This window comes from Varanus komodoensis, unplaced genomic scaffold, assembly GCF_004798865.1.
Source record: "Varanus komodoensis strain SLA01 unplaced genomic scaffold, ASM479886v1 scaffold24, whole genome shotgun sequence".
In the NCBI taxonomy this organism is placed as follows: domain Eukaryota; kingdom Metazoa; phylum Chordata; class Lepidosauria; order Squamata; family Varanidae; genus Varanus; species Varanus komodoensis.
Genome location: NW_025335641.1, coordinates 11,369,363 through 11,393,750, shown reverse-complemented (window position 1 = coordinate 11,393,750; position 24,388 = coordinate 11,369,363). Strand labels below are relative to the sequence as shown.

The following is a 24,388-nucleotide window of genomic DNA, read 5'->3' as shown; positions in this document are numbered from 1 at the left end:
TTAATTCTTCCTTATCCTTATTTGGTGATTAGAACTTTTAGGGCCATTTCAAGGTTTTGTTCAGCATGTCAGTTTCTGCAGGCTGCCACAGATCAGCAGAAAATCCTAGGGTTTGAAAATATATACATGGAACATTCCCAACCAACCTGCTTCTAATGAGAGTGGGATATGTTTTCACTAGGAAATCAGAAATATTTCGATGAGTGAGATCCTGAAGAATTTCTGTGCTACGCTGAACTCTCTGAAAAGAAAAACAAACAGTCACTAACAATCGTGGCTATAATTTGGCAGTTAAGAATGGCAGGGGCAGGGAGAGGCCACGCAGTCAAGTTTTTTAAAAAGATTTTATTTAAACAAGTAGTAGCTACTCTGCTGAAACCAGAGAACTGCCCTACCTTTTCTTAGGAGTTTCAAGAGAAACAGCTGACCTCCCCTCTCCCCTTGATCTCAAATCACACAAAATAACAGGAATTGCCACCATAAGCCAAGACAGTTTCGCTGAAGGCTGCAAAAAGATGTATAAGCTTTGGTAGGCCTCACCCTAAAAATGAATGCAAGTGAAACTCAAAACCTTAGCAATCAGTCTCTCTTGGCTAGGAGCTAGCCTACACAAACACACATGTGCATACTAACTGTTATGTCCAAAATCTACCAATTGGGAATAGACCCAATAGACGGTAAAAAAAGGCAGAGGACAAATCTTCATGCAGTATAAAAATATAACCACAGAGAGGCAGCATTGCCCACCTATAGGAGAAAGACAGCTTTGCACATGAGAATTTCTTTGAAGTGATACATTATTATAGGCTACAAATCTGGGCCCCAGTTTTCTCTTTATTTTATTTTTTAAGAGAGAGATAATGAAATCTTAATGCCCAGAATGGCAAGCATTCTAAATAATCCCATAAATGACTGTGAGCATTCACAAATGAATCTCTCTTACAGGACAGTTAAGCATTAATAGTCACCTTATTTTTTAAAATGCACAATATGCTTTACAAGTCCTTATTTATCTTCTCAACAACAATGCAAAGTCAGATACTTTTATTCCAGTAAAGGATGGAAAAAAAGCTAGTGATACATATACCCTCCTGCCCCTTGAGATTGGTAGCAGGGGCTCTCCTCTTGGAGCCTTCTGTAAGAGATATCAGGAAGCAAAGTACCAAGAGGAGGGCCTTCTCTGCGGTGGCACCCCATCTGTGGAATGTGCTCCCCAGAGAGGTCCACCTTGCGCTGTGGTTATTTGTTTTTCGGCGCCAGGCCAAGACCTTTTTATTCAAACAGTATTTTAATAATCTTTAATATTTATAGTTTTAATTATGCAGCCAGTGTGTTTCTAAGTTTTAATTGTAATTGTAGTTCTATTTATTTGTTGTTGTGAGTCGTCCCAAGGCTGTGCAGCAACAGGGACGGCATATAAAAACTTTAAATAAATAAATAAATAAATAAATAAATAAATAAATAATATCCTGAAGGCTGCCTGGGTTGTACATAAGAACTGCATGGCATATGACCTCCCAGGTCTGTATTGCATTTCCCCAATACACTGGATCAAATTCCTTAAAAAAACCCACAAAATGTTCAGAATTTCAGTTACATTCCCACAGAGACTGTGGCAAATCTCCAGTAAACTTATTTATATTTTAGCAAAAGAAGCAGCAAAGAAAATATATTTCTCCCTTCATTAAATAGCAAGGTGTTCCATGCTATGTTTTGAAGGCAGAGTCATAATAGAAACATTAAAAGCCCAGCCCAGGCCTAACACCACACTAACTTGGCCATTTATTAAACCAGAAGTTTCTACAATTCTGTATTTAAAAGCAGGGATGGGAAATACATGGTTCACAGTCTGCAGAGATTTGTAAACTGCTGTCATTTCCAATCCGTGATTGGAGGGAAAAGCAGGAATTCCAGTAAAGCATACAAGGAAACTTCTGCAGTTCCCTCCAATCATGCATTCCATAACAACAGGAATGAAAGCACTAGCTGAGTCCATTCATGCACCACCCTTATGGGGACAAGGTGAAGGTGAGGACTTGGCTGGTGCTGAAAAATGCAGCTGTTCATCCCAGTGCTGTCTGAGTTACTTTCTGCACGCTGAGAGAAGCACAGAACTCAGTCCCTCTTTCAGCAAGAATGAAGACAAAAACATGGAGATGTCAGTGTTGGCCATGACTATGCCACTTGAGGTCATCTGGCCCATGGCAATGACACCCTCCAACTGCAACAAATTCCCCAACCCTATTTTAAAGGTTGTGTTATTGACCAGACTACAGATATTAATTAAATCTGTCTCCCTTGGTTAGAAAGCTGTAATTAACAGGTTATGCAGTAGCTTATCAAGCAACTGATGTGTGTGCAGCTGATTAAGGATCAAGGAGGCAAGTGCCTATGCATCACAAGACATACCCCAGGAAATGATCAATAAGGCAGTTACAACAGGGCTAAGAACTAGAATTAAAAGTCTCTTTTGGGTTACATAACATATTTTGATGACTAGAAATAAATATATATAGTTATTATACTGTGCGGTCTTTTTGTCACTACGTGCAATCAAGTTGTTTCTGATTTACAGTGACCCTATGAATGAATGCCCTCCAAAGTGTGCTGTTCTTGACAGTCCTGCTCAGCTCCTACTCCTTTTATGGAGTCCCTCCACTGCATATTTGGTCTTCCTCTTCTTCTTCTGCCTTCAACTTTCCTAGCATAATTGTCTTCTCCAGGGAGTCTCGCCTTCTCATGATGTGTCCAAAGTACAACAGCTTCAGTTTTGACATCTTTGCTCCCAGTATGCTAACTTGCTCTTAGACCTCAGACCTTAGACCTCAGAAACAAATGCAGCTAAGATCCCTTCTAAATTTGTTCCTTATACAGTGAGGGATGGAAGGCCAATCACAAAAATGTTGGGAATGCCCTTCTTTTTTGTTTGCACGAATGTGTACCCTGTGGGTGTCCTCACACCATTGACTTGCAGAACAGCAAGCTAGTTTGACGAACACTTCAGTCTGGTCTTGCAGGTGCAGCAGAGACCCCTGCACTGTGGCCTATATCTTCCTCTGCTTATTTCTCCTTGTTCTTGCACTTGGCACAAGATTCCAAATTCTATATCAAATAACAAGCTGAAATCAGAGTAAACTAAGAACATGATTAAAACTTGTACAACTTTACTGCTTACAAGTGTGACAGTTCGTTTAAAACATCCCCCATATCTTCCTATTTCTGTGCACTTGTGAAGTTAATGGGTTAGTCAGTTTTTTTCATACAATTCAAAGCAACCAAAGAACTTCAAACCCGTGAATTGGAACATTACCTGTGGAGGAGGAAATCCACCAGCTCCCAAAGGACACTCAGGTAGCATAGTGAGTTTCTTCCTAGTGCTGCATTTGCAGGATGGTGATGGGTTGTCAGGTTTCCATGTGTTCATTTGCAAAAGGACAGACACATTATAAGGAACAGCTGGTGTCTCCCAGGGTGTTGATGTATTAATGCACGGGTAGTTCCTACACAGGGATACAGAGCACACATAATCTTTAGCAGTGTAACTACTGGTTATGCTGGATTCCAGAACATTGCTGGACTTCCATTTTTCACTTTCATTCAGTACCATTATAGTACAGTACCAGCCCCTCCCAAATGTAGCTCAAACAAAATGAATGAGCTCCACTTCTCAGCTAGGCTCTTGTCCACACTTACAGATGGAAAAAGAACTCAAGATGTACATACACTACACACTTACACTAGTTTCACACTTGTTTATTTGCTTAGGATCTTTCCAGATGGAAGGCTCCTAGTGCTATCAATCAAAAAGTACTGCACATTCAACCCATCTTTTCTTAACAGAAATGGTGGGAAAATGTAGAAAGGTTACAAATTGCCAATGATAAATGAGGCAGTGCAATCGCATAGTAAAAGCTTCAGCTAGAAGCATCTCAGATGGAACCAATGGAATCACTTACCTAAGGAGATGTGGGCTCTCCCACACTAGAGGCATTCAGGATGCAGCTGAACAGCCATCTGAGAGCAGGTTTAACTGGGAGTCCTGTACTGAGCAGGGAGTTGGACTCTGTGGCCCCTTCCAACTCTAGTAGGATTCTATAATTCTCTTGATGGATCACAGGATCTATAACTGGTGAGAGCCTTGATGCTCCTTAGCCCCCTTTCAACAGAATTGCAGTTTGTTGACTTCTACAGACTTACCATTAAAACAGACTGGGGCATGTTCTAGACTAAAATGTAAAGGATTCCCACAGAGCTTAACTATATGTATGTTACATACATTACAACAGCAGTACAACTGGTCAGTGTTTAAGATCTCAAACTCCAAGAATTCTACAATTGAGCACTCCCTCTCTTTTTTAATTGTATCCTGTCCCCTTAGCTTGGTAAGTTCTAGGATACTAGCTGTGAAGGTTATATGTGACTTTCAGCATCAGATGCACTATGCCTATGTACACCAGTTGCTGAGGAAGATGGGAGGGAGAGTCCTGTTACACTTATGTTTTGTTTCTGGGTTTCCCACATGTCCTACAGGTGGTTGGCAACTGTGTGAACACAATGCTGGGCTAGATGGACCTTGACCTGATCCAGCACTGCTCTGCTTATTTTCTTATTATATCTTTTCTTTAAGCTTCTATCAGCTCTCCAGCTTCTCTAAAATCAAAGTTTCTACCCAGCATTCAAGTGGATAGTCTCTCTGAGGTTACCACCCTCCTGCATCTTCCTTATGGTTTAGAGCCAAGACAAATAAAATTAAAATGAACTATTTATTCCTCTGGCTCTGCTAGTCATTCCTGCATGAAACACAGGGTAGAACGTGCTGCCACCATTTTTAAAAAATCTGTGGGGACTAGAATTCTTTGTGCTAACAGGGGAGACCACAGCAATTAGAGCTTGGAAGAAAACACAAATGGTAAGTATATTATAGTGAAAATAATAAACAATCTTTATGATATTTTTCAATTACTCTCAAGAAAGGAAGAAAATGTTCCAGGTACAGTGGTACCTTGGCTCACGAACTTAATCCATTCCAGGACTCTGGTCGTGAGCCAAATTGGTCATGAGCCAAGTCAAATTTCCCCATAAAGTTCAATGTAAATAAGGTTAATCTGTTCTGTAATCATTTTTTAAATCAGAAAATATTGAACCAAAGTGACAACAACAAAGATCACGGTCATCTTCTCCCCATACCCCAAGCACATGCCTGGCCATCTCCCTGCCCCCTCAGCACAACCGAGATCGCGCCTGTCATCCCTGCACGTGCCTGTCATCCCTGCAGGCGCCCATCATCCTGGTGCGCTGGGGGGTGGGGGGGGGAGACGGGTGTGATAGTGGGTGCACTGGGGAGGGAGAGATGGGCGCAAACGGTGTGCTGGGGGTGGGGAGATGGCCTCGATCGCAGTTCCGTTCGTGGAGGGAAGGTGTGCCTGATCAGAGGCGCACTCCTTCAGGAAAGACACGCAGAATCTCAGCCACTTCTCCCGCGGCTCTGCTTTGCTGCTCCCGTCTTTCCTGCAGCCGCGCTCCTCTTATCACGGATCTCAGTTGCTTTTGTGCAGGGAAGGCATGGTGATCAGAGGCGTGTGGCTGCAGGAAAGACAGGAGCAGCAAAGCAGAGGCGCGAATCTGCTTGTCTTTAGTGCAGCCGTGCGCCTCTGATCACGGACACCTTCCCTGCACGAAAGCAACTGCGTGGCTGCAAGAGGCACGCGGCTGCATGAATGACAAGTGGATTCTCGGCAATCTGCCCCGTGGCTCTGCTTTGCTGCACCGCCTTTAGTGCAGCAGCACGCCTCTGATCACGGACGCCTTCCCTGCACGAACAGAACTGCGATCGTGGCCATCTCCCCACCGGAGCTGGGCGGGGAGGGGGGGGGGGGGAGACGGCTGCAAACTTGGTTGCCACCCAAAGCAGTGTTTGCAACCCAAGTAAAAAATTTTCAGTAATTTTTGTTCGTGACCCGATTTGTTCATGAGCCAAGGTGTTCGTGAGTTGAGGTACCACTGTGTAAAGTTCAGATTCGGTGACAACTTCGAGTTAATAAATAGATTCTGCCTAGATGGAATAGGCAGGGATAGATTCTGATCTACACAGAATGACAGGGTGAAGTCATTTCCACAAATTACTGGAAAATGGTGTAATGGGAAGTTGTCTGAGCATTTTGAATGTTTTACTACCCTATAATACAAAATATCTGCTGTTATTAAGATATGCTACAACTTCCTTCACTGACCTGGTACCATCTACATGTATGTACTTATTTACTGAAATAATTTTTAGCCAAACAACAAGATGGTCCCTATTCACAGATGCATAACCCAAAAGCTATGATTCACAAGGAAAAGGGAATTAAACAGAACTGCAGAGGTGGGGGAGGAACTGAGTATTTAGCAGGGCTGCTGAACTCTCATCTCCCTTAGTTTAACCTGTTGCAATGGCTGCTGCTGGTGACATCAGAACAAGAAGGAGACTTCATGAGGGAGGCTTTCAGCAGGCCATGCTCTTCCATGCAACACCTTCAGTTCAGCCTCTTGGAATGGCTGCTACTGGGGACAGCTGAAGAGGAAGAGCCTTCATGAGAGAGGTCTTTCTGCAGGCTTAGTGGAATAGCCCTGCCCTTCTTCTAGTCTTCCTTAATAGTCATTGGCTAAAATTCTAGCTGGGTGTGTAAGTGTTGTTATTTTGGTATCTGTTTATAATGATGTGATTCGTTCTTAATATGATTGCATGGTTTTTTCATTAATCCTCACATCAGGGACACAGGATTATGCACTGCAAAAGAAACTCAGGGAGTCTGAAATGCAATGGACGGATGGGGCAATAGATAATCATGTTTACAGACAAAGGGCTCCTTGCACCAGCAACCAAAAGGCTCTGGGCAACAATTCTGAATTTTTTTCCTTAATTAATTGTACATGGTAATAAAAAGGATGGAAGTGGTGGTAGGAAAGCACAGGATGGTTATGAATGGAAGACGGTGGCATTTGGAGCATCATAACGTTCTGTGAATCAGGTGGGGTGATGGCCCTATAAAAGTCTCACCTGGGAAGCACCCTAGAATACTGTTAATAGGATTGGTTCAAGATTTAGCCATTCTTACATCATTGGGTCAAATTAGTCACAATGAACAGATGATTACATTTGAAACCACCACCCCTCACACAGTTTTTCCAATAGCTTGCAGTGTTACGTTGGGAGAGAGGACTTCACCACAGTTTTAACTTGCTAGGAACTACCTGTGATCAAGGCTAGTTCAACTGAAGTACTATTCCTGTTAGCTTGAAGGAGAACAAATTGCAAAAGAGAGAACAGCATGACTTACTGAAGAGGCTCTCTCTTCAAGCAGCGATTCCCAAATCCTGGTTTATTTAAGAAGGCATCAGTAAGAGAAACCGTTTGCTCACTGCCAGGTCTCTCATTGCTAAAGAGGTTGGATGAAATATAGGTGATAAAAAGGAAGTTGACCACAGAAACAATGCAGCTGCAAATGAAAATCCACTGATCACACATATAAAGCACAGGTCACAATCAATGTTAATAATTATGCCTACCTATTATAGAATAAAGAATCAAACTTTAAAAGAATTAAAAGGACATGCGATGGTATTTTCATCCACAACCAAGACACACAGATTGCTAAACATAGTATGAAGTAAACCACAGACACAGAATTCATTAATTCCTTGCTAACAAGCAGATTGTGTTTTCATGTCAGATAGCTAAGCTATTACAGTAGAATTTCCTTTGGTGAACCATGGCAATTCAACCTTTTGTTTATCCAATTATTTACATATTTTGCTCATAGTCTAATACTATAGGTTTGTATTTTTGTATGAATTTTATGCTGTTTTTCCACTCTGCATCTGAGGGTTGGAAAGCATGGGAATTGAGTGTACATGAGCACATATATGTGTGCACACATGAGGCTGTATATGCACACAGGCTTCCTGTTCCATTATAACATGGTATTTCCATATTTGAGAATATAAGAACCTGCCACAAATGATTTTATCCATTTTATCCCACACGTTGGGTATCTTAGCTATTTGGAGAAATATGGATGGATAGAAAAGAAGAATTAGGAAATGGCAAACATGCAACCAAAGTAGAAATCTGAAGCAAAAAATTTTTTAAAAATACTTAGCAGGTATTAATACAAGTCAGGCTCTAGAAAACAGTGCAGTACTAACTAATGTTATTGAACAAACGAGGCATGAGCTAGCCAGAAGGATGATGTGAAATCTAGGGTGGGAGAAGAAACAACTCACACTCTGATCAAATCTGAATGCCGATTCAACAAGGAACTTCCAAATGTAGTCACATGAGTTATTTTAGAATAAAGCAACAAAGAACTAAAGTTTGCTCAGCTACAAGTCACCACAAAAGCTATCTAGGGAAACAAGAAAGGTCTACTCTGACAAAGGAATCCTCTAACCTGAAGAAAGTGAACTGCTGTCCATAGATCCAAGGATGGAGAGTTAAACTGGGGTATTCACCAAATGGAGGGATGATGACTGTAAGTAACAGAGCCAGGAGCACAAAGCTAGCAGGCAGAACAATCTGCAGACAACACAGAAAACATCAGCCACCTGCATTATACATGCTCTGGTTGTGGAGTCTATCTGCCACCCGGGTAACACACAAGCATAATGAACTTGGACAATTGTGCTAGAAACCTAGCTCTCATCATGATTCATATCATATAGCAGAATACCAGAAACAAATGTGCTGCACATTAATCTTCAAGTTTTGTTGTATTTTTTTAAAAATCCTCCCAGGATTACAAGGAAAAACCTAACTGACTGCGTCGGCTAATGGCTCAGAAATCACAGATAATTGGACTCTTATAAACCACGTCTGACAATTGGCCTGGATCAACATCATCTGACAGGAGGTCTCCTGGGTTTCAGGCAGTACTCTTTACCTTGTCCATTTCTACCTGGAGATGCCAGAGACTATACCTGGGACCACCTGAATACAAAACATGTGCTCTGCCAATGAGCTACAGTCCCTCCACACAAATGAGCACTATGAACTTTTAGTGTCCATGGAGAAGGAGCTTATGCATCACTTTGTTCATATATACTGACTCCTTGCTCTCAACCTGAATGAACTTGCCAAATTAATTACAGAAATAAGCATTTTCTTTAATTGTAGTAATTGTTCCTGGCAATAAAAGACTACAATATATCTACTAGTCAAATGCTGTTTGAAACTATTATATTTTATCCTAGCTTTGAAAGCAAAGATAAATTGTCCTCATGCTGATTTATACATCAGTAGAACGCTCTGGAATCTGCTTCATTCAATTAGGGCTTTTAAGGACTCTAGCACAGAGAAACCTGCGTTGATAACATGGCGGCATGCTTTTGGGGACAAGATTGTACCTCGTTACTACTCAATCTCTTACAAGTGCAGGTGCCCGCAAGAGGTGGAAAGAACCTTTGCTACTGTAATGAATAAATGCCTACCTGAGCAAGGAAGTCTTTCAAGCTACGGCTGGAATGATGAAATCGTTTGAGAAGAAGTGCTTTGATCTGCTGAAGGACAAGCTGGCAACCTTTATTCTGACTGGATCCTTTGCCACCACTCCCATCTCCTTCCAAAGCCACAGGGGCACGAGAAGTCCCATTAGCTGTCAGAGTGCTTTCCTGGGCTGCCTCTTCTTGTCCAGTGGTACCATTCACCTGGACAGCTCCTGGATTTTAGAAATCAAATTGGCCATGGCAATTATTCCATTTCAGGGTATTTTGAAAGATATTTTCAGTCTCTTTAGTCATGGAACTGTGGGTTTCTTTAAGATTTAACATTCTAAGGGATATAAAGGTAAAGGTTTCCCCTTGATGTTAAGTCCAGACATGCCTGACTCTAGGGGGTGGTGCTCATCTCCGTTTCCTAGCTGAGGGAGCCAGCGTTTGTCCATAGACAGACTCCGTGGTCATGTGGCTGGCGTGACTAAACACTGAAGTGCACGGAATGCTGTTACCTTCCCACTGAAGTGGTACCTTTTTATCTACTTGCATTTGCATGCTTTCGAACTGCAAGGTTGGCAGGAGCTGGGACAGAGCAACGGGAACTCACCCTGTTGTGCAGATTTGAACCGGCGACCTTTCGATCAACCAACCCAGCAGCACAGCGGTTTAAACCACTGCGCCACCTGCAGTTCCTCTAAGGGATATAGCTTTCCCCAAAATCTGTACAGCAGTGCAGCAACACTTATATCAGGGAACTTCTATAGATCAAACAGCAAGCAAACTCAGCAAAGGGTTAATGAACTGGCCCTCCTTGCCATCAGTCAGTGTATTGTCTCTGTTTTGATTCTGGATTTCCATCATTGTTAGATGGACTATGGCTAAAACAACTGTATAGCCCCAGTGAGTGCAGATCCCATATTTAAAAAGGTGCCCTAACTCTTTTTACACTGGAGATGGAAATGCCTTTAAAAGCATAACTATATCTTGACACTGGTGTTTTGCAGTTCCCTATCCCACATCAGCTGCAGTCAATGAAATGGTGTGGTGGCAGTCAAACGTGACCTGGGTGAATTCTACTGGATGTTTCTGATGGAGAAAGGCATACTAGAACTACTGCCTTTTAGTTTCATACCAGTAATTTATAAAGATGTGGTAAATATTTAGCATAACTTTTTAGTTTGGCCATTGTGGAGTGTTTACCTGAATTCTGTGTTCCAAGATCAGCTTCTGCTGTAACCTTCAAGAAAACCTGCAAAAGAGATCCATTAAAGAGGATGTTTTGTGAGGAAAAAAAAAAACCCACACAGGAAAGCCTTTATGGGGCTCCCCTCTGCTCCATCACAATATAAATTAAGACCATTTTCCCTTTTAATTTCCAATTAACATACACAATAGAACTTCTTAAAGAAGAAATAGGATAAATCCAGACACAATTCCTGTTCCTTTAAGAATTCAAACAAAAGATGTAACACATTATATAAGTCCACAGATATTTATTACATCATTTAGATATAAGCAGTCACCCAAAATTATGAAAGAAATGACTAGGGAGTAGGGAAATGTCTCAGAGTTAGCAACCTCTTCAAGTGGTGTGTCTGAAATCCCAAAACTGCTGAGTCCCATATCAGCCAAAGTTTCCTCTAATTCTCTGAAGAGACTGGCGTAGGCTCGTTGCCTAAAATTCTTACTGGGTAGAAGGTAGATAAGCTCCTGACCAATACTTTCGATTAACTTTGCTTCTGGAACATGATGGTGGATCAATTCATTTAGTTCATCCACATCACCTAGGAAGGAACAAAGCATAGTTTTGGAAACAAACAGTGAATCCAATTAATATTCAAGGAAATGGGGAGGTATAGCTGCTCTTATGGTATAAGACTGCCTGCTGTCCTCCAGGGGTTTTGGCCTACAGCTCTCAGTCTCAGCCAGCATGGTCAAGATGAGGAATCCTTGATCATTCTCCATCTAGTAATTTAAAAAATGTATCAGGTTGGGGAAGGCTGCTATAACCTATAACCCTTGTGGCCCAATCCTATGTTTATGCTTAATTAAGGTCATTTAGTTAAGTGCAACTTATATTCCTCTGCAAGTCTACACAGAATTGCAGTATGCATCTATTCAAGTACACTAAAACAATTGACCTTCGGATACAATCTTGGAATTCACACTGAGTGTTCATTCAAGGAAGCAACTGCAACTAATTGTGGCTACCAGATTAATGTACCTGAAGGGTGGGCTATTTTGTCTGCCTAAAGGGCTAAGCCTGTAGGAAAATCAAGCTGAAAACAGAGCTGGCCCTACCATTAAGAAGGGTGAGGCAACAGGGAGGTTCTAGGAGGCAGGTAGTGGTGTGGGGGTGTTGGAGAACGAAGCTGTGGGTGTCACACAGCCCCTTAAACTAGACTGCTGCCTAGCTGTGATGGAGGATGCTGTCCTGTCACCATTCTGAACAATCAGTCCAGATGGCACCTGTTTATGGAATGAAGGACACCATCTTGTCATTTGCTTCAGACAGCAAAGTATCTTGGGTCAGTCCTGTTTGAAAGGCACTTTCCTTCAGTGCCCATGTCTCAGTGGCCATACTGACAGCAATATCCTGCAAAAACTAACTTCTTATGTGCAATAAAAATCTAGCTTAGAAAAGTCCTGATAAGCTGGAATGTAAAGTATCCCTTTAAGTCTCTGAATAATTTTCAAAAGCATTTACAAACATGTGTTCTGTTTGTAAATGCTTCACTAATGTGAAGTCATGAAAAATTTATGCTGCTTATTCTTTGTAACAAGAGTGTTCACTTTTACATTACATTGGTCATGACATTACTTAAATGATCAAGACCTGAACATAGGAAACAATGGGAACAATTATCTATATGATCAATCACCAAAGAGCATTAATAAAGTGTAGTAGTAGAAAGCTACTGTCATACCAAAGTACACTTGAAGTCTGTTGTATAAATGGGGGCATTTTTATTCTTACATATTCTTCCAAGATTCTCAAAAAACTTTGCCTCCTCCACTTGCACAATACTGATTTCATTGCACCCAAAAGGGCAGCACCAAGAAGGAGCAGCAGCAGCTGGATCAGACTAAGAATCTGATTAGGATCCTGGTTTGGAGAATGATAAATCAGAGGCCTCTCTGAAAAGCTCATGTAGGGCATGAAGGCAACCCCTTTTGATGTTTGACCTCAGGATTTGGTGCTTGAGTGCCTCTGATGTTCCATTTATTTAGCCTCCCTAAACCTGATGCCTTTCAGATGTCTAGGACTGCATTCCCTTCATTCCCAGACAAGGTGGCCATTGTCCATGCTGGTTGTGAATGATGGGAATTGCAACCATACACCTGGAGGTTGGGGGAGAGTTCTTTCAGTTAACTTGGCTAATGGGGAGAGAATCTATGGTCCATGAAAGACAGCAACCCCCTTAACACTTATGCAATAAATGAGTGGGGCAAGCCCTGTTCTCACCATCCAGTTCCTGTTCCATGGTTTCTGCATTGTTTGTAGGTATGCAGCCAGCGCAAGAGCATGAACATTTGGATCCCAGGCTGCAGGAGGTCTAAAAAAAGTTAAGTAACACTATCAGATTCCAGTTCTATCAGCTCCCAGTATGCATTCATGATATATGCTGTTTAATGTCGGAAGCAATGGTTTGACACACTTTCCCAAAGTGGTGAAGAATAGAACTTCTCTTGAACCATTTTTGAAAAGCTTATCAGCTTGTCCTGATAGTTTATGGCAGTTGGCAATGTTTTTTCCCCCTTTTGGGAAGAGTTGGAGGGAAATTTACCTGCATACATTTTGTAATATTTATTCAGTGTTGTATTTGCATACTGCATATGCATAAGTCACATGTAGTTGTAAATTAAGGTGAAGGGCAAATCTTCAGAAGACAAACATATGAGGAGGAACTGGTAAGCTTTCATAATTTATGCAAATTAATATGGTGACATTCAAGACATTGCAAATGGCACAATTCTCAGTTATGGATGAGTGAGGCAACTCAGCAGTTAGAGCTGAGTCTAACAAATATGTATGACTTTCCTTTATATTAGATAAGAGATTTAACAAAACAAATCCATTAACAGTTCTAACAATCTATATATTTTACTTTTTAAAAAATTACATGTCCCCAGCCAAACCGTGTTAGTTATGTTTTAATTGTCTCACTAGTCTGCCACTTTTTTAAAAAGCATTTCAGCCTATTCATACTGTCATAGACATTCTGCCATCTTCTACTTTCTTATGTCCTATCTTGGCTGCATGCTTTTCTTGTCTTTTCTTCTCCAAGTGTCTCCTCAACACCTTCTCCTCAGCTCCTCATTTTCAGCTCCCCAACCTCATCCAAATGTCACCAATCCCTGCCTCTCTGTTTGCTCCTTCCCTCCATACTATGACCCTTCCAACTCCTTGTTCCACATTCTGTAGTGCCACAGGGATGAGTGAATCCAATGCTGCATACATACATTCCCTTCAAGGGGCGAGGGGATTGAATAGAATTGAATAGATGGGGCAGCTACCTGACACAGGTTGTTCAAAGTACCATTTGGTTCCTGCCACTCAAAAATAATATATGCACCGTATACCTGTATTTCTATTTTGGGGATGAGTAATGCTCAAATTAATTGTACAACATGGTGCAAAACACTTACAGCTTCTTTTCCTCCCTCATTTTGAATGTTTTTCATCTTGCGAACCAAGGTGAGATAAAAGCCTGTCCCAAATGAGCTCTTTAGGAAAACAGGAGATCCTGAGCAGTGCAGTTTTCCTTGGGAAATGATAGCAACCCGATCTCCAAGGATGTCTGCTTCATCCATGTGGTGTGTTGAAAGAATGATGGTCCTGCCTGAAAGAAAATGACAGATGTGACAACAGATTCTCTCTGTGTGTCTCTTAAGCTACAACTGTACATAAGTCATGAGGCTCATGCAATGTATTTTTCTGCAATATGTAAGATAAAGCGTACTGGAAGCTTTTGATCATGCCTACCTAGATCCTGCATCTGTGATCTTGCAGAAGTCAGGGAGAACCTGAGATGGTATAATATCACCAGAAAAGCACATACATGGTCTGCAAACCACCCACATACCTAAATAGCAAATCATGTAACAAACGGCAGGCATGCATGACATGAGAAACCACAATGAAATCTTACTATTGTGGGTCTGTTGAATTTTCTGGAACCATTTCTGGAGTTTCTGTGTGAAAGGATTAGTTTTCTGAAACCACAAAGAAAATCAACACTCTGTTCTAAGGCTTCCATTCTTCACCGTGGCCTCTCCTGATGTCTGCACCCTGAATTGCTGTTTTAGCATTGTTGGTATGGAAACACCATAGAGTCCAGGCAAAAATAGCCATGGAAGTGGCTGCTTCTATCCTTTGATCATTACTGTGGTCAGCTCTCTAGCAACAGATACTTTATTCCCATTGGCTGAGTGATGTGCCCATCTTCTTGTTTATTTTGGAAACAGGGAGACAGCCTGAAAACAGTAAAAAGTAACACCAGCATGAAGTTGGTATTGCTTCTTACTGCCAACTCACCTCAACTAGGTTTTGCTTGCACTAACTTCATCTCCTCAGCTTTACCTCACCTTACTTCTTGGAATATTTTCTAATATCTCCTGAATCCCTCACCAGTGAAGCTGCTGCCTGTTATAGAAAGTCTGTGAAGAAAAATGTAGGCTATAAAAACGAAACTATAAAACTACCCTAGCAATAAATGTGTAACTCAGGAGAACACAAAGACACTGTAACACAGCATCACCTCCATTAAATGGAACATGGCTTTCTAACAGTTCTATTTGTCCAACCAGATAAATGTTCCCTTGTTTTATTAGACATAACAAAAACCAGCATGGCTAGGTATTGAATCTAATCCTCTAGATTCTTGGTTTTCTGCTCAGCTGTTTGAAATGTTTCTCCTAAGGCTTAGTTATTGCCAGTAAGAGTGTTAATCTTCTTCAGTACAGTGGGTTGCTTGTATTTTTGGCCCCATCCCTTTTATATTTGCTCCCACTCTGTAGCATCCAGCTCCACCTACCCCTGGAATATAGCTATTGAGAGCTTTTTAGCTATTTAGCTGGATGTGCTTCTCCATCCCTGGTTTAATGGTATAGGTAGGTGGGGGTTCGGAAATGGCTGAGTGCACTGGAATTGCCACAGTACAGAATATAGGCCTGCAGTCTACCACACAATTAACTATAACTTAACAGCTTTAGGAGGATTAATATGCAAAAGCCTGACAGCCAACAAATCAGGCGAAGCTATGTAAAGCTGAAAGGCTAAAACAGATACTCTTCCCCCAGGGGGGAAATACATCTAGTCTTGTCACCCTTATTCACAATCAATATCTAATCAGTGGAAGTCAGAATTACTCACTGTACGTGGATGGAGATGAATGTACACAACAGTGCAAAGTCCTCAAGCTGTCAGTTTTTGCTGCCTGTTCATTTTAATAGGAGGATTGCTCTAGGCAAGATGAAATAACTGGAACAACCTAAAATGTGGGCTGAATCTAAAATATTATTCAAAAAGATCTAGAGTTTTTATCAATACATTTGTAGGTGTTAAACAAAAATAATCAACAACAATATGCTATGTAACCTTTTCTAATTAAACTGTTTAAAAGGGATCTAAGCTTTTCAGTCTTCACACACAGACTTGGGTTCACAAAGCACAACAAACAACACTGCATGGTTACCATGGTTTGCATTATTTTACCATGATCAACTTGACACCAAGGTTTTACTCTGTGTTATAGTTGTATGTGAGTGAGACGCTTGGCCCATAATTTCTTAGGTGTTCATATAAACCTTAGTATTTTAACAATACTAGCCCCTGAAGATTGGTTTCATTGAAATGTGTTAGAAATTCATTCTTGTAATTGACCACAGCATATTGTTTGCTCATCTTTGCTAGCAAGCCTATAAATGTATTGATAAAAACCATATTGTTTAGACTTTTAAAAATAATATTGTATGGTTGTCATTTATCTACCATATCTGGTATGTCATTGGGATATAGTATCCTGCTGTTTTGCTGTGAAGATTACTCTTGACCCCTTCAGAAAGAAAGTATTAGCAGGTTGACAAAGCATACATTGCACTGTTGGACAAGACATTGGCTACAGTCTGCTCCAACTGAAATCCATGGATGTACAAACACGTGAACAAACAAAGCTGGCTTTATATTATCAAGAAGGTTTGAAACTAGGGGGGAGATATATATGCATGTATTATACATCCGTATCAATGAATGAATGAATGAATGAATGACACACACACACACACTCACTCACCACATTTACCTTTCTTGAGACAAATTACCTGAACGATACTTCAGTATGAGGTCCCAAATAGATCGTCTGGAATAGGGATCAACTCCGGAAGTAGGCTCATCCAGGACAACCACTTTAGCTTCACCTACAAAGGCAATGGCAACAGACAACTTCCGCTGCATGCCACCTAAATAATGAAAACAAAAACAAACACCCAAAAAGAGAGATGCATATTTTTACATGAGAAAATGGCGGATCTGATGGAAAAGAGGTTGCTTTTCTGTAGCGTTTCACAGGGTTTATACAAGCTATTATCAAAAAGTTATGAACTATAATAGGAAGTCTTATAAGTTCTTAAAGACTAAGGCATTTCTTATGGGATAGGATTTTGTGAGTCAGAACACCAGATGCATCTGAAACTGTGTCAAAGGTTCATAAAATTTTATGCAACAATAAATATGTTAGTCATTGAGATGGGATAAAACTTTTCTGTTTGTGCTACAAATGAAAGACAAGGCTATTACTCAAGCTACTGTTATTTATTTAAACATATTTATGCTCAGTCCTACAAATCAAGCACATGTTCATAAGAACATGAGAAGAGTCATGCTGAATCAGACCAAGGGTCTATCTAGTCCAGCCTTCCCCAGCCTTGTGTCTTCCAGACATGTTTGGATTGTAACACCCAGAATTCCGAGTCAATAACCCAGCTGAATGGGAATTCTGGGAGTTGCAGTCCAAATGCCTCTGAAGGCCACCAGGTGGGGGAACGTTGATCTAACCTATTCACATGGTGGCAAACCAGCTCCTCACAGGATCCATCAAGCCGAATATAAGTGCAATATCCCTCTCCTGCCCAGGTTCCCAGCAACTTGTAGAATTCCTCGGATAGCAGAGGTAGTTCACAGCCATTAACACTAGTAGCCCTCAATAGCCTTCTCCTCCATGAATTTGTTCCATCCACTTTTAAAGCCATTTAGACGGGTAGCCAACATTACTTGTGGCAATGAATTCCATAGTTTAACTGCACTGTGTAAAGAAGTATTTCTTTTTGTCTGTCCTTAATCTCCCACCAATCAGCTTTATGGGATGACCCCAGTTTCTAGTATTAGGACAGAAGGAGAAAAATCTCTCTCTATTCCTTTTCTTTACCATGAATAATTTTGAATGCCTCTAGTATGACTCTACTTACTCACCTTTTTTCTAAGCTAAACAATCTCAGCGGTTATAACCGTTCCTCACAGGGGGATGCGCTGATCCCTTGATCATTTAGTTGCCCTTCTCTGCATTTTTTGCAACTCTGTAACTGTATACAATAGTCTTTCTAAGTGCAGTCACACCAAAGAGTTGTATATGAGGAATATTTATTTATTTAGGAAATTTCTATGCCGCCCCATTCGCCGAAGCCTCGGGGCGGCTCACAAACATAAATAAACTTCGTTAAAATAATATAAATTAACAGTATAAATTAAGTCACTCTGGCCAAAGAATAAAATAAATAAATACTATTAACAGTTAAAATGACATTTGAATAAAAAGGTCTTTGCCTGGCGCCGAAAAACAAATAACGATGGCGCCAGGTGGACCTCTCTGGGGAGCGTATTCCATAGATTGGGCGCCACCGCAGCGAAAGCCTGTGGTGTATGAATATGCCAAGAATATGATCTTGGCAGTTTCATATCCAATTCCTTTCCTAATTATGCCTAACAAGGAGTATCCATTTTTCACAGCAGTTACACAATGAGCTGACATTTTCATTGAACTGTCAACCACAAACCCAAGATTCTATTCATGCTCAATCACCATTAGCTCAGATCCAGTCAACTTATACTTGGGATATTTTGCCCCAATATACATTACTTTGCACTTGCTTAAGCTGAACCACATTTGTAATTTCAATGTCCATTCTCCCAGCTTGGAGAGATTCCTTTGGAGCTTTCACAATCTCTTGGTTTTAGTTTGGAATCATCAGGAATCTGGTCACTGCACTACTCTTTCCTAATTCTAGATTGTTCATGAAATTAAGGTAACTGAGTTTAGAATATTCCAAGCTTGGCTTGCATCAGCTGAACTTCACACGTTTTCAGTTTCCAGATGTAGTTTGTGATTAACAAACTACATCTGGAAAAAGAAGGATACTCTTTGCTTCTCTAAAAGAAATCACTGCACAAATCCATGAGTGGAGGCACATTCTATCACAAAGTGATGCTAGGTAGTTTCATCAGGTGGCTCATTTGTGATGCAATCAATGGGCATACAATATTCAGTTATGGATTACATGGTTATACTTCTACTATGGAAAGGTACCATTTGGATTGTTTATTTAAGCGAGTTATCAATATGGCAACTATCTTAATTTAAATATTGAATTCCACCCTCAGAGGTACTAGCAAATACCTAGGAAGAGGTAAAAAAAACCACACAAGTTTTTGAGGGCCATCTCTTGCATACCTGACAAGTTTTGAGCCTCTTCATTCCTTTTATATGGAAGGCCTATGTCTTCTAGCATCATCTCCACTTCCAATTCTGCCTCCTCTCTGGACCTCCCTTTCAGCTGAGCATAAAACTGGATGTGTTCTGCAACAGTAAGGCTACAAAAAAGAAACTGTGTTGCTTTAGTTGACCAAAACAGATAAAGAATGTTGAACAATTACACTTTAGAAACTAGAGACAATGGCTCCCTGCTTCCATCCCTTCAGTAGTATCAAAGTCAGTTAAAAAGAAGTATCACTGGATCAAAAGCTTTTACACTGTTTCAAAAATGTGCTAGTTCTGTTTATTCAGATACAGGACTAGAGAAAACTCTTGGAAGTAAAACTTTTCCTCAAACTAACTACTCAACTCTCTTAAAACTACTGGCTATTCCCAGCCAAGCATATTCCTACTGCTTATCTTAATATAAATCCAGTCATCTCTCAGCTTCACTCCTAACGAAAGACCAAATAGGCAAGACAGAATAAGGACAATCTATCATGCTTCAGAACTACCATCAGGGTTGCCTGAAGCCTTTAGTTAGCTGCTGCTAGAAGAACAGAGGCTTGTCTTGAACTAGCTGGGACAATTATAGCCTCTCTTTTGGAAAACTCATTACTTTGAAACAAGTTTCTGATTGCACTTACTGATTGAACAAGATGTTGTACTGAGGGCACATGCCTAAATGCTGCTTGATGGAATCCATGTGTGTCTGGATGTCCTTTCCACCAACTAGTATTGTTCCAGATGTAGGAGGAAACAAACCTGTGAGGACAGACCTAGCCAACCAGATGGGAAACATAATTTTTATTCAAATTATATTTTGTTACATAGTATCTATAGATATAATATAAAATGATTAACAACAGGAACAGTAATAATGATAGTATAGTTAAATAAAACCAATTATACCAATATGCAATATTATAACAGTTAAATAAAACAATAAAAGAATAATTATACTAACAGGACAAGATGTCCTCAGGTACCACTAGGTGGTGCTTGAGAGCTATGCAAGCGTTTGGGGAAATGCAACAACATAAATTTGAAAGAAACTTTGAAGACCAGTTTAGTTGATTCTGTCGCAAGATTTCTCAAATACTGACTGTTACAACAATTCAAGGAAAGAAAGAAAACATATATAAAGAGTGTGACTGTGGTGTGGGGAACAACATATTTTATATTATTAACATAAAACTATGCTAATAGTTGAACTATATACTTAAGAAGTTATAGGAAAGGATGTATAGCGAAGATTTCTTCCCATCTCCCAAAATAAAAATATTAGAACAAAAGTCTGTTTTAAAATGTTCTTTGTACAAACAACTTCACACAACATTCGAGAAAGCTGAAAGTAGAACTGAAAACAGTTGTAATAACAGTCATATTGAGGGGCGCCTAATAAAATATTCAGTGCCGATTTGGTATTTTTCAAAAGCGAGTTTTCTGTCCACTACAGGTGCGTCCCCTCAGTCATTCCCCCACCCTAGGCCAGGCTCTGAAGCTGGAAGTTAGACAGCCCAGGCATTGCGAGGGCGGTGCCCAAAGGGGAAAGCTGGCGGGCACAGGCTGGGTGAAGCACTCTTTCCTTGATCCGATCATTTCCTCTGCTTTCTATCCCTGATTTTCCCATGGGATCAGGTTCACACATTTACGGTGTAGTGATTAGTTGGACTAGCGCTCAGCAGATGTAGGTTCTAGTCCCTACTCAAGACATGAAAGCTCATTGGGTGGCTTTGGGCTAGTCATGGACTATTAACTTAATATATCTCACAGAGCTGTTGTTATAAGGCTTAAAAAGAGCAGGAAAACCTTGAAAGCCACCTTGAGTTCCTTACAAAACAAAAACTGGGCAGGGTATACATGTAATGTAATAACAACATGTAAAGATTATTATTACTAGCTGTCCTCAAAAGAGAGTCCAGAAGAACACAATGGATTGGTCTTATTTTAGAATCCCTGGATCCAAGCAAAAGCTGCCTAGACATCTTCAGATATCTGAATGGCTGAGAAACAGATGGAGAAAATTTGTTATTTGTTTCTTCAGAAGCTAGGACCCAATCCCATGGGTTTAAATGGCTAAAACGGCTTTAGTTCAGCCTTACACGTTTTCTGGGTAAGAATTGTACTTCTTGCAAGATACCAGGTTTGGGAAGGCTGACTTAGATTAAATTTTCTGATGGTACGAGCTGATTGACAGTGGAACAGAATCAGCAGGACAGAGTCTGTGGAAAGTGGTACACTCTCTTTTAAGCAAACATTGGACAGACACCTATCAAAGATGCTGCACAAACAGATTTCTTGCATTGGCTGTGGGTGGACTCGATGGAGTACTCTTCCAACTTTCTGATCCTATGGAAAAGGCCAGTCACAACAGCAGAGCTGCAATATCCACTGTTTTTGAAATGCTGACCAAGGCACAGAATCTGAAGCTACTCCGGAAGAAACCTAGGGGCAGTGGAAACCAAAAGCCAAGGAAATGTTTGTCCAGACCCCTGAGAAACAATGCACCTGGAACTCTCATCTGCCCAAGGGGCAGATCAACTTTGCTGACTTCACTGCTTTTTCAGCTCTTTTAGACAAAAGACCCCCTGCCTCTCTGAACATATTTTAGAAGATCTAACCCCAGGAAAATGCTGCTCTTCCAGAGAGACATCTGCTTTTGTTTCTCCTATTACTTCCACTTCTCTAAGACAGGCATTTCCTTCTCCCAAGGCCTTGTCAGTTTTGGAACAACCTCCCCCACCCACCCCTTCTCTCTGAAGTCAATGTGATCACAGATGGGAGTGATCTGAGTTTATAATGCACTCTAGTTAAGACAGGAGACACCAACAGCAAACGTTTGTAGGAAACAAGACAATTATGTGCATTTTTAAAGGCTTGCTACAATTGGAACTAAAATCTGAATTGCTCTGGAAACAAAATACATATCTATGTAAATGCAGAACATATGCACAACTTTAAATTGGCCCATTACCTAACAATCAGATTGGACTAAAAGGCTATTCAGGTGCCATGCCTGATTGGCTGCTTTGACCAGGAAATTTTTCAGAAACTGTCAGAAGCTCAGTCACCAAATTTTATGGAGATCTGGACAACACTGACTAGGTTTAAGGTTGACATGGGCTGGCAGCAGCAATCCAGGGTATCAAGAATCAGTCTTTCCTGTCCTGCTTGGAGATGTCAGGATTTGAGACTGGACCTGCCATATGCAAACCATGTGCTCCACCACTGAGCTACAAGCCTTCTCCTAATTTCAAATTTTATTACCCGTAAATAAAAAAAACACGTGACTAATAAAAATAATGAAACAAAGAAAAATGACCTTGTCTAAACCTTGCACATAAAGCAAGTGTGTTAGGAGCAGGTTACTGTTATGTTGAACTGACTCACATGGTAGTTGTCTTTCCAGCTCCATTGTGGCCAAGGAAAGCAGTGATCTGGTCCTCGTAGAAAGTAATATTCATTCCATCCACTGCTGCCTTAGAGCAGTTAGGGAAGATCTTCACCAGATTTTGAATGCACACTCCTGGGACGAAACCAGAAGGTTCAGCTTCAAAGTGTAGGTTTGCTTGAAACAGAAAGGAGGTTTAAAGTGAAAGAACTGTAGAAGTGAGCAACATGGCCATAGCTTTCATATAGTGAAATATATGAAATTATGTGTGATTTTAAAAAGCTTTGCAAAACAATGGGTGGCAATCTTCCTAAGAGCATCAGTGTTTCTGAGCTGCAGCATGGTAAGCTGGAAAACATCCAAATCTGTAGAAAACTTTGTTGGAATTATGAGATACAATGTACCACATTGGCCACTTGCAGCTGAAACACACATTGTTGATGGATCCTTCCATCACAATGAGAGCCAGCTTAGCCATTTCAAATACCAAGTGTACTAGAAATTGTTCAATTTGATGTAGGATGCAGAAAACTGAATAAAAATGTCACCACCTGAACATAGAGTAGAGAATTTCAAGATGCCACGTTAACTAATTTTGTAGCCAGCACAGAGCCATCCTATATTGGGTAAGATGAAGCTTTCCTCAGTCAGTGAGAGGTGGCAGCTGCACAATTGCTTGCTTGCTTGCTAACATGGGGAGGCGGCACAAGGTGCATTTTTCTCTACAACACAAACAGTCAAAGGGGGGAAAACCCCTGTCTATAATGGTGCAGAAACAAAAATGACAGCCTGCATCCTGATAAGCAACTGCACAAAAATAGCCCACCATGTAAACATGGACATTGCACAGAATAATTTAAAGCTGACTCTTTGCTATACTGCAGCAGTCTTTAGAGACTGAACAAGTCTGTATCTGCAGTGACAATGAAATCTGGCATGAAAACAAACCATCTATCCAGATGTACAACTTGTTTTGGAAAAAAAAAGGAACAGAATGAAAACCCCACAGCATGAAATAACATACTTTTCTTTTTGTCTTGGTGGGAATAAGTTACCTTTGTGCAGCAGGACAGACCAAGGCCAGGACTCTCCTTATGCCCCACTTAATACAGGCCATCCAGAGGACTGAGCTCATAAGACAGCCATTTTAAACACCACCACAGGGTTTGTTTTATTTTACTTAATTCTGAGCCAAAGAAACATCCTTTGAAGTAAACGTTCCCCTTGGGCATTGGGAAAGACGTAAATCAAGAGCCTGATGACTTGTGTTTATCCACATTACCTCAAGATTTGTAGGGAAGTTTTCCATAAATGTTTACTAAATTGTTCAGCATCAGGAGAGCTATGTTAGGGAGTGGCAAAGTCTGTGTGAGTGTCTCCCATTCCACTGATGGGCCCATGGCAAGAAATGCCAGTGACTCTCTCACTCTAATATAAAACAAGAAATGTTTCTGAAATGAAGGACTAAAGGGGAAGATGGACCATAGAATATTCACAGTAGTGCAGCTTTAACAGTGAGGTAACCACACTAAAAAGCAGAGACATCAGCCTGCCAACAAAAGTGTGTATAGTCAAGGCTATGGTTTTCCCAGTTGCAATGTATGGCTGTGAAAGTTGGACCATAAGGAAGGCTGAGCACCAAAGGATTGAGGCCTTTGAATTGTGGTGCTGGAGGAGACTCCTGCGAGTCCCTTGGACCGCAAGGCGATCAATCCGGTCAGTCCTGGAGGAGATCAACCCTGACTGCTCTTTAGAAGGCCAGATCCCGCAGATAAAA

At 40.8% G+C, this 24,388-nt stretch overlaps 1 protein-coding gene across 1 annotated transcript in view; it reads right to left on the bottom strand.

Moving 5' to 3' along the window:
• Positions 1-24,388, bottom strand: part of ABCA4 (ATP binding cassette subfamily A member 4) — a 125,067-nt gene that overhangs the window by 33,640 nt on the left and 67,039 nt on the right. Inside the window, exons 19-31 of the mRNA XM_044432251.1 lie at positions 22,611-22,788; positions 19,865-19,996; positions 19,197-19,336; positions 16,795-16,932; positions 14,122-14,315; positions 12,938-13,028; positions 10,972-11,255; positions 10,672-10,720; positions 9,469-9,695; positions 8,433-8,557; positions 7,320-7,418; positions 3,311-3,500; positions 147-241 (exon numbers count right to left, since the gene is read on the bottom strand). Coding sequence (XP_044288186.1) covers positions 147-241; positions 3,311-3,500; positions 7,320-7,418; positions 8,433-8,557; positions 9,469-9,695; positions 10,672-10,720; positions 10,972-11,255; positions 12,938-13,028; positions 14,122-14,315; positions 16,795-16,932; positions 19,197-19,336; positions 19,865-19,996; positions 22,611-22,788 — 1,942 coding nt within the window. The remainder of the gene's footprint in view (positions 1-146; positions 242-3,310; positions 3,501-7,319; positions 7,419-8,432; positions 8,558-9,468; positions 9,696-10,671; positions 10,721-10,971; positions 11,256-12,937; positions 13,029-14,121; positions 14,316-16,794; positions 16,933-19,196; positions 19,337-19,864; positions 19,997-22,610; positions 22,789-24,388) is intronic.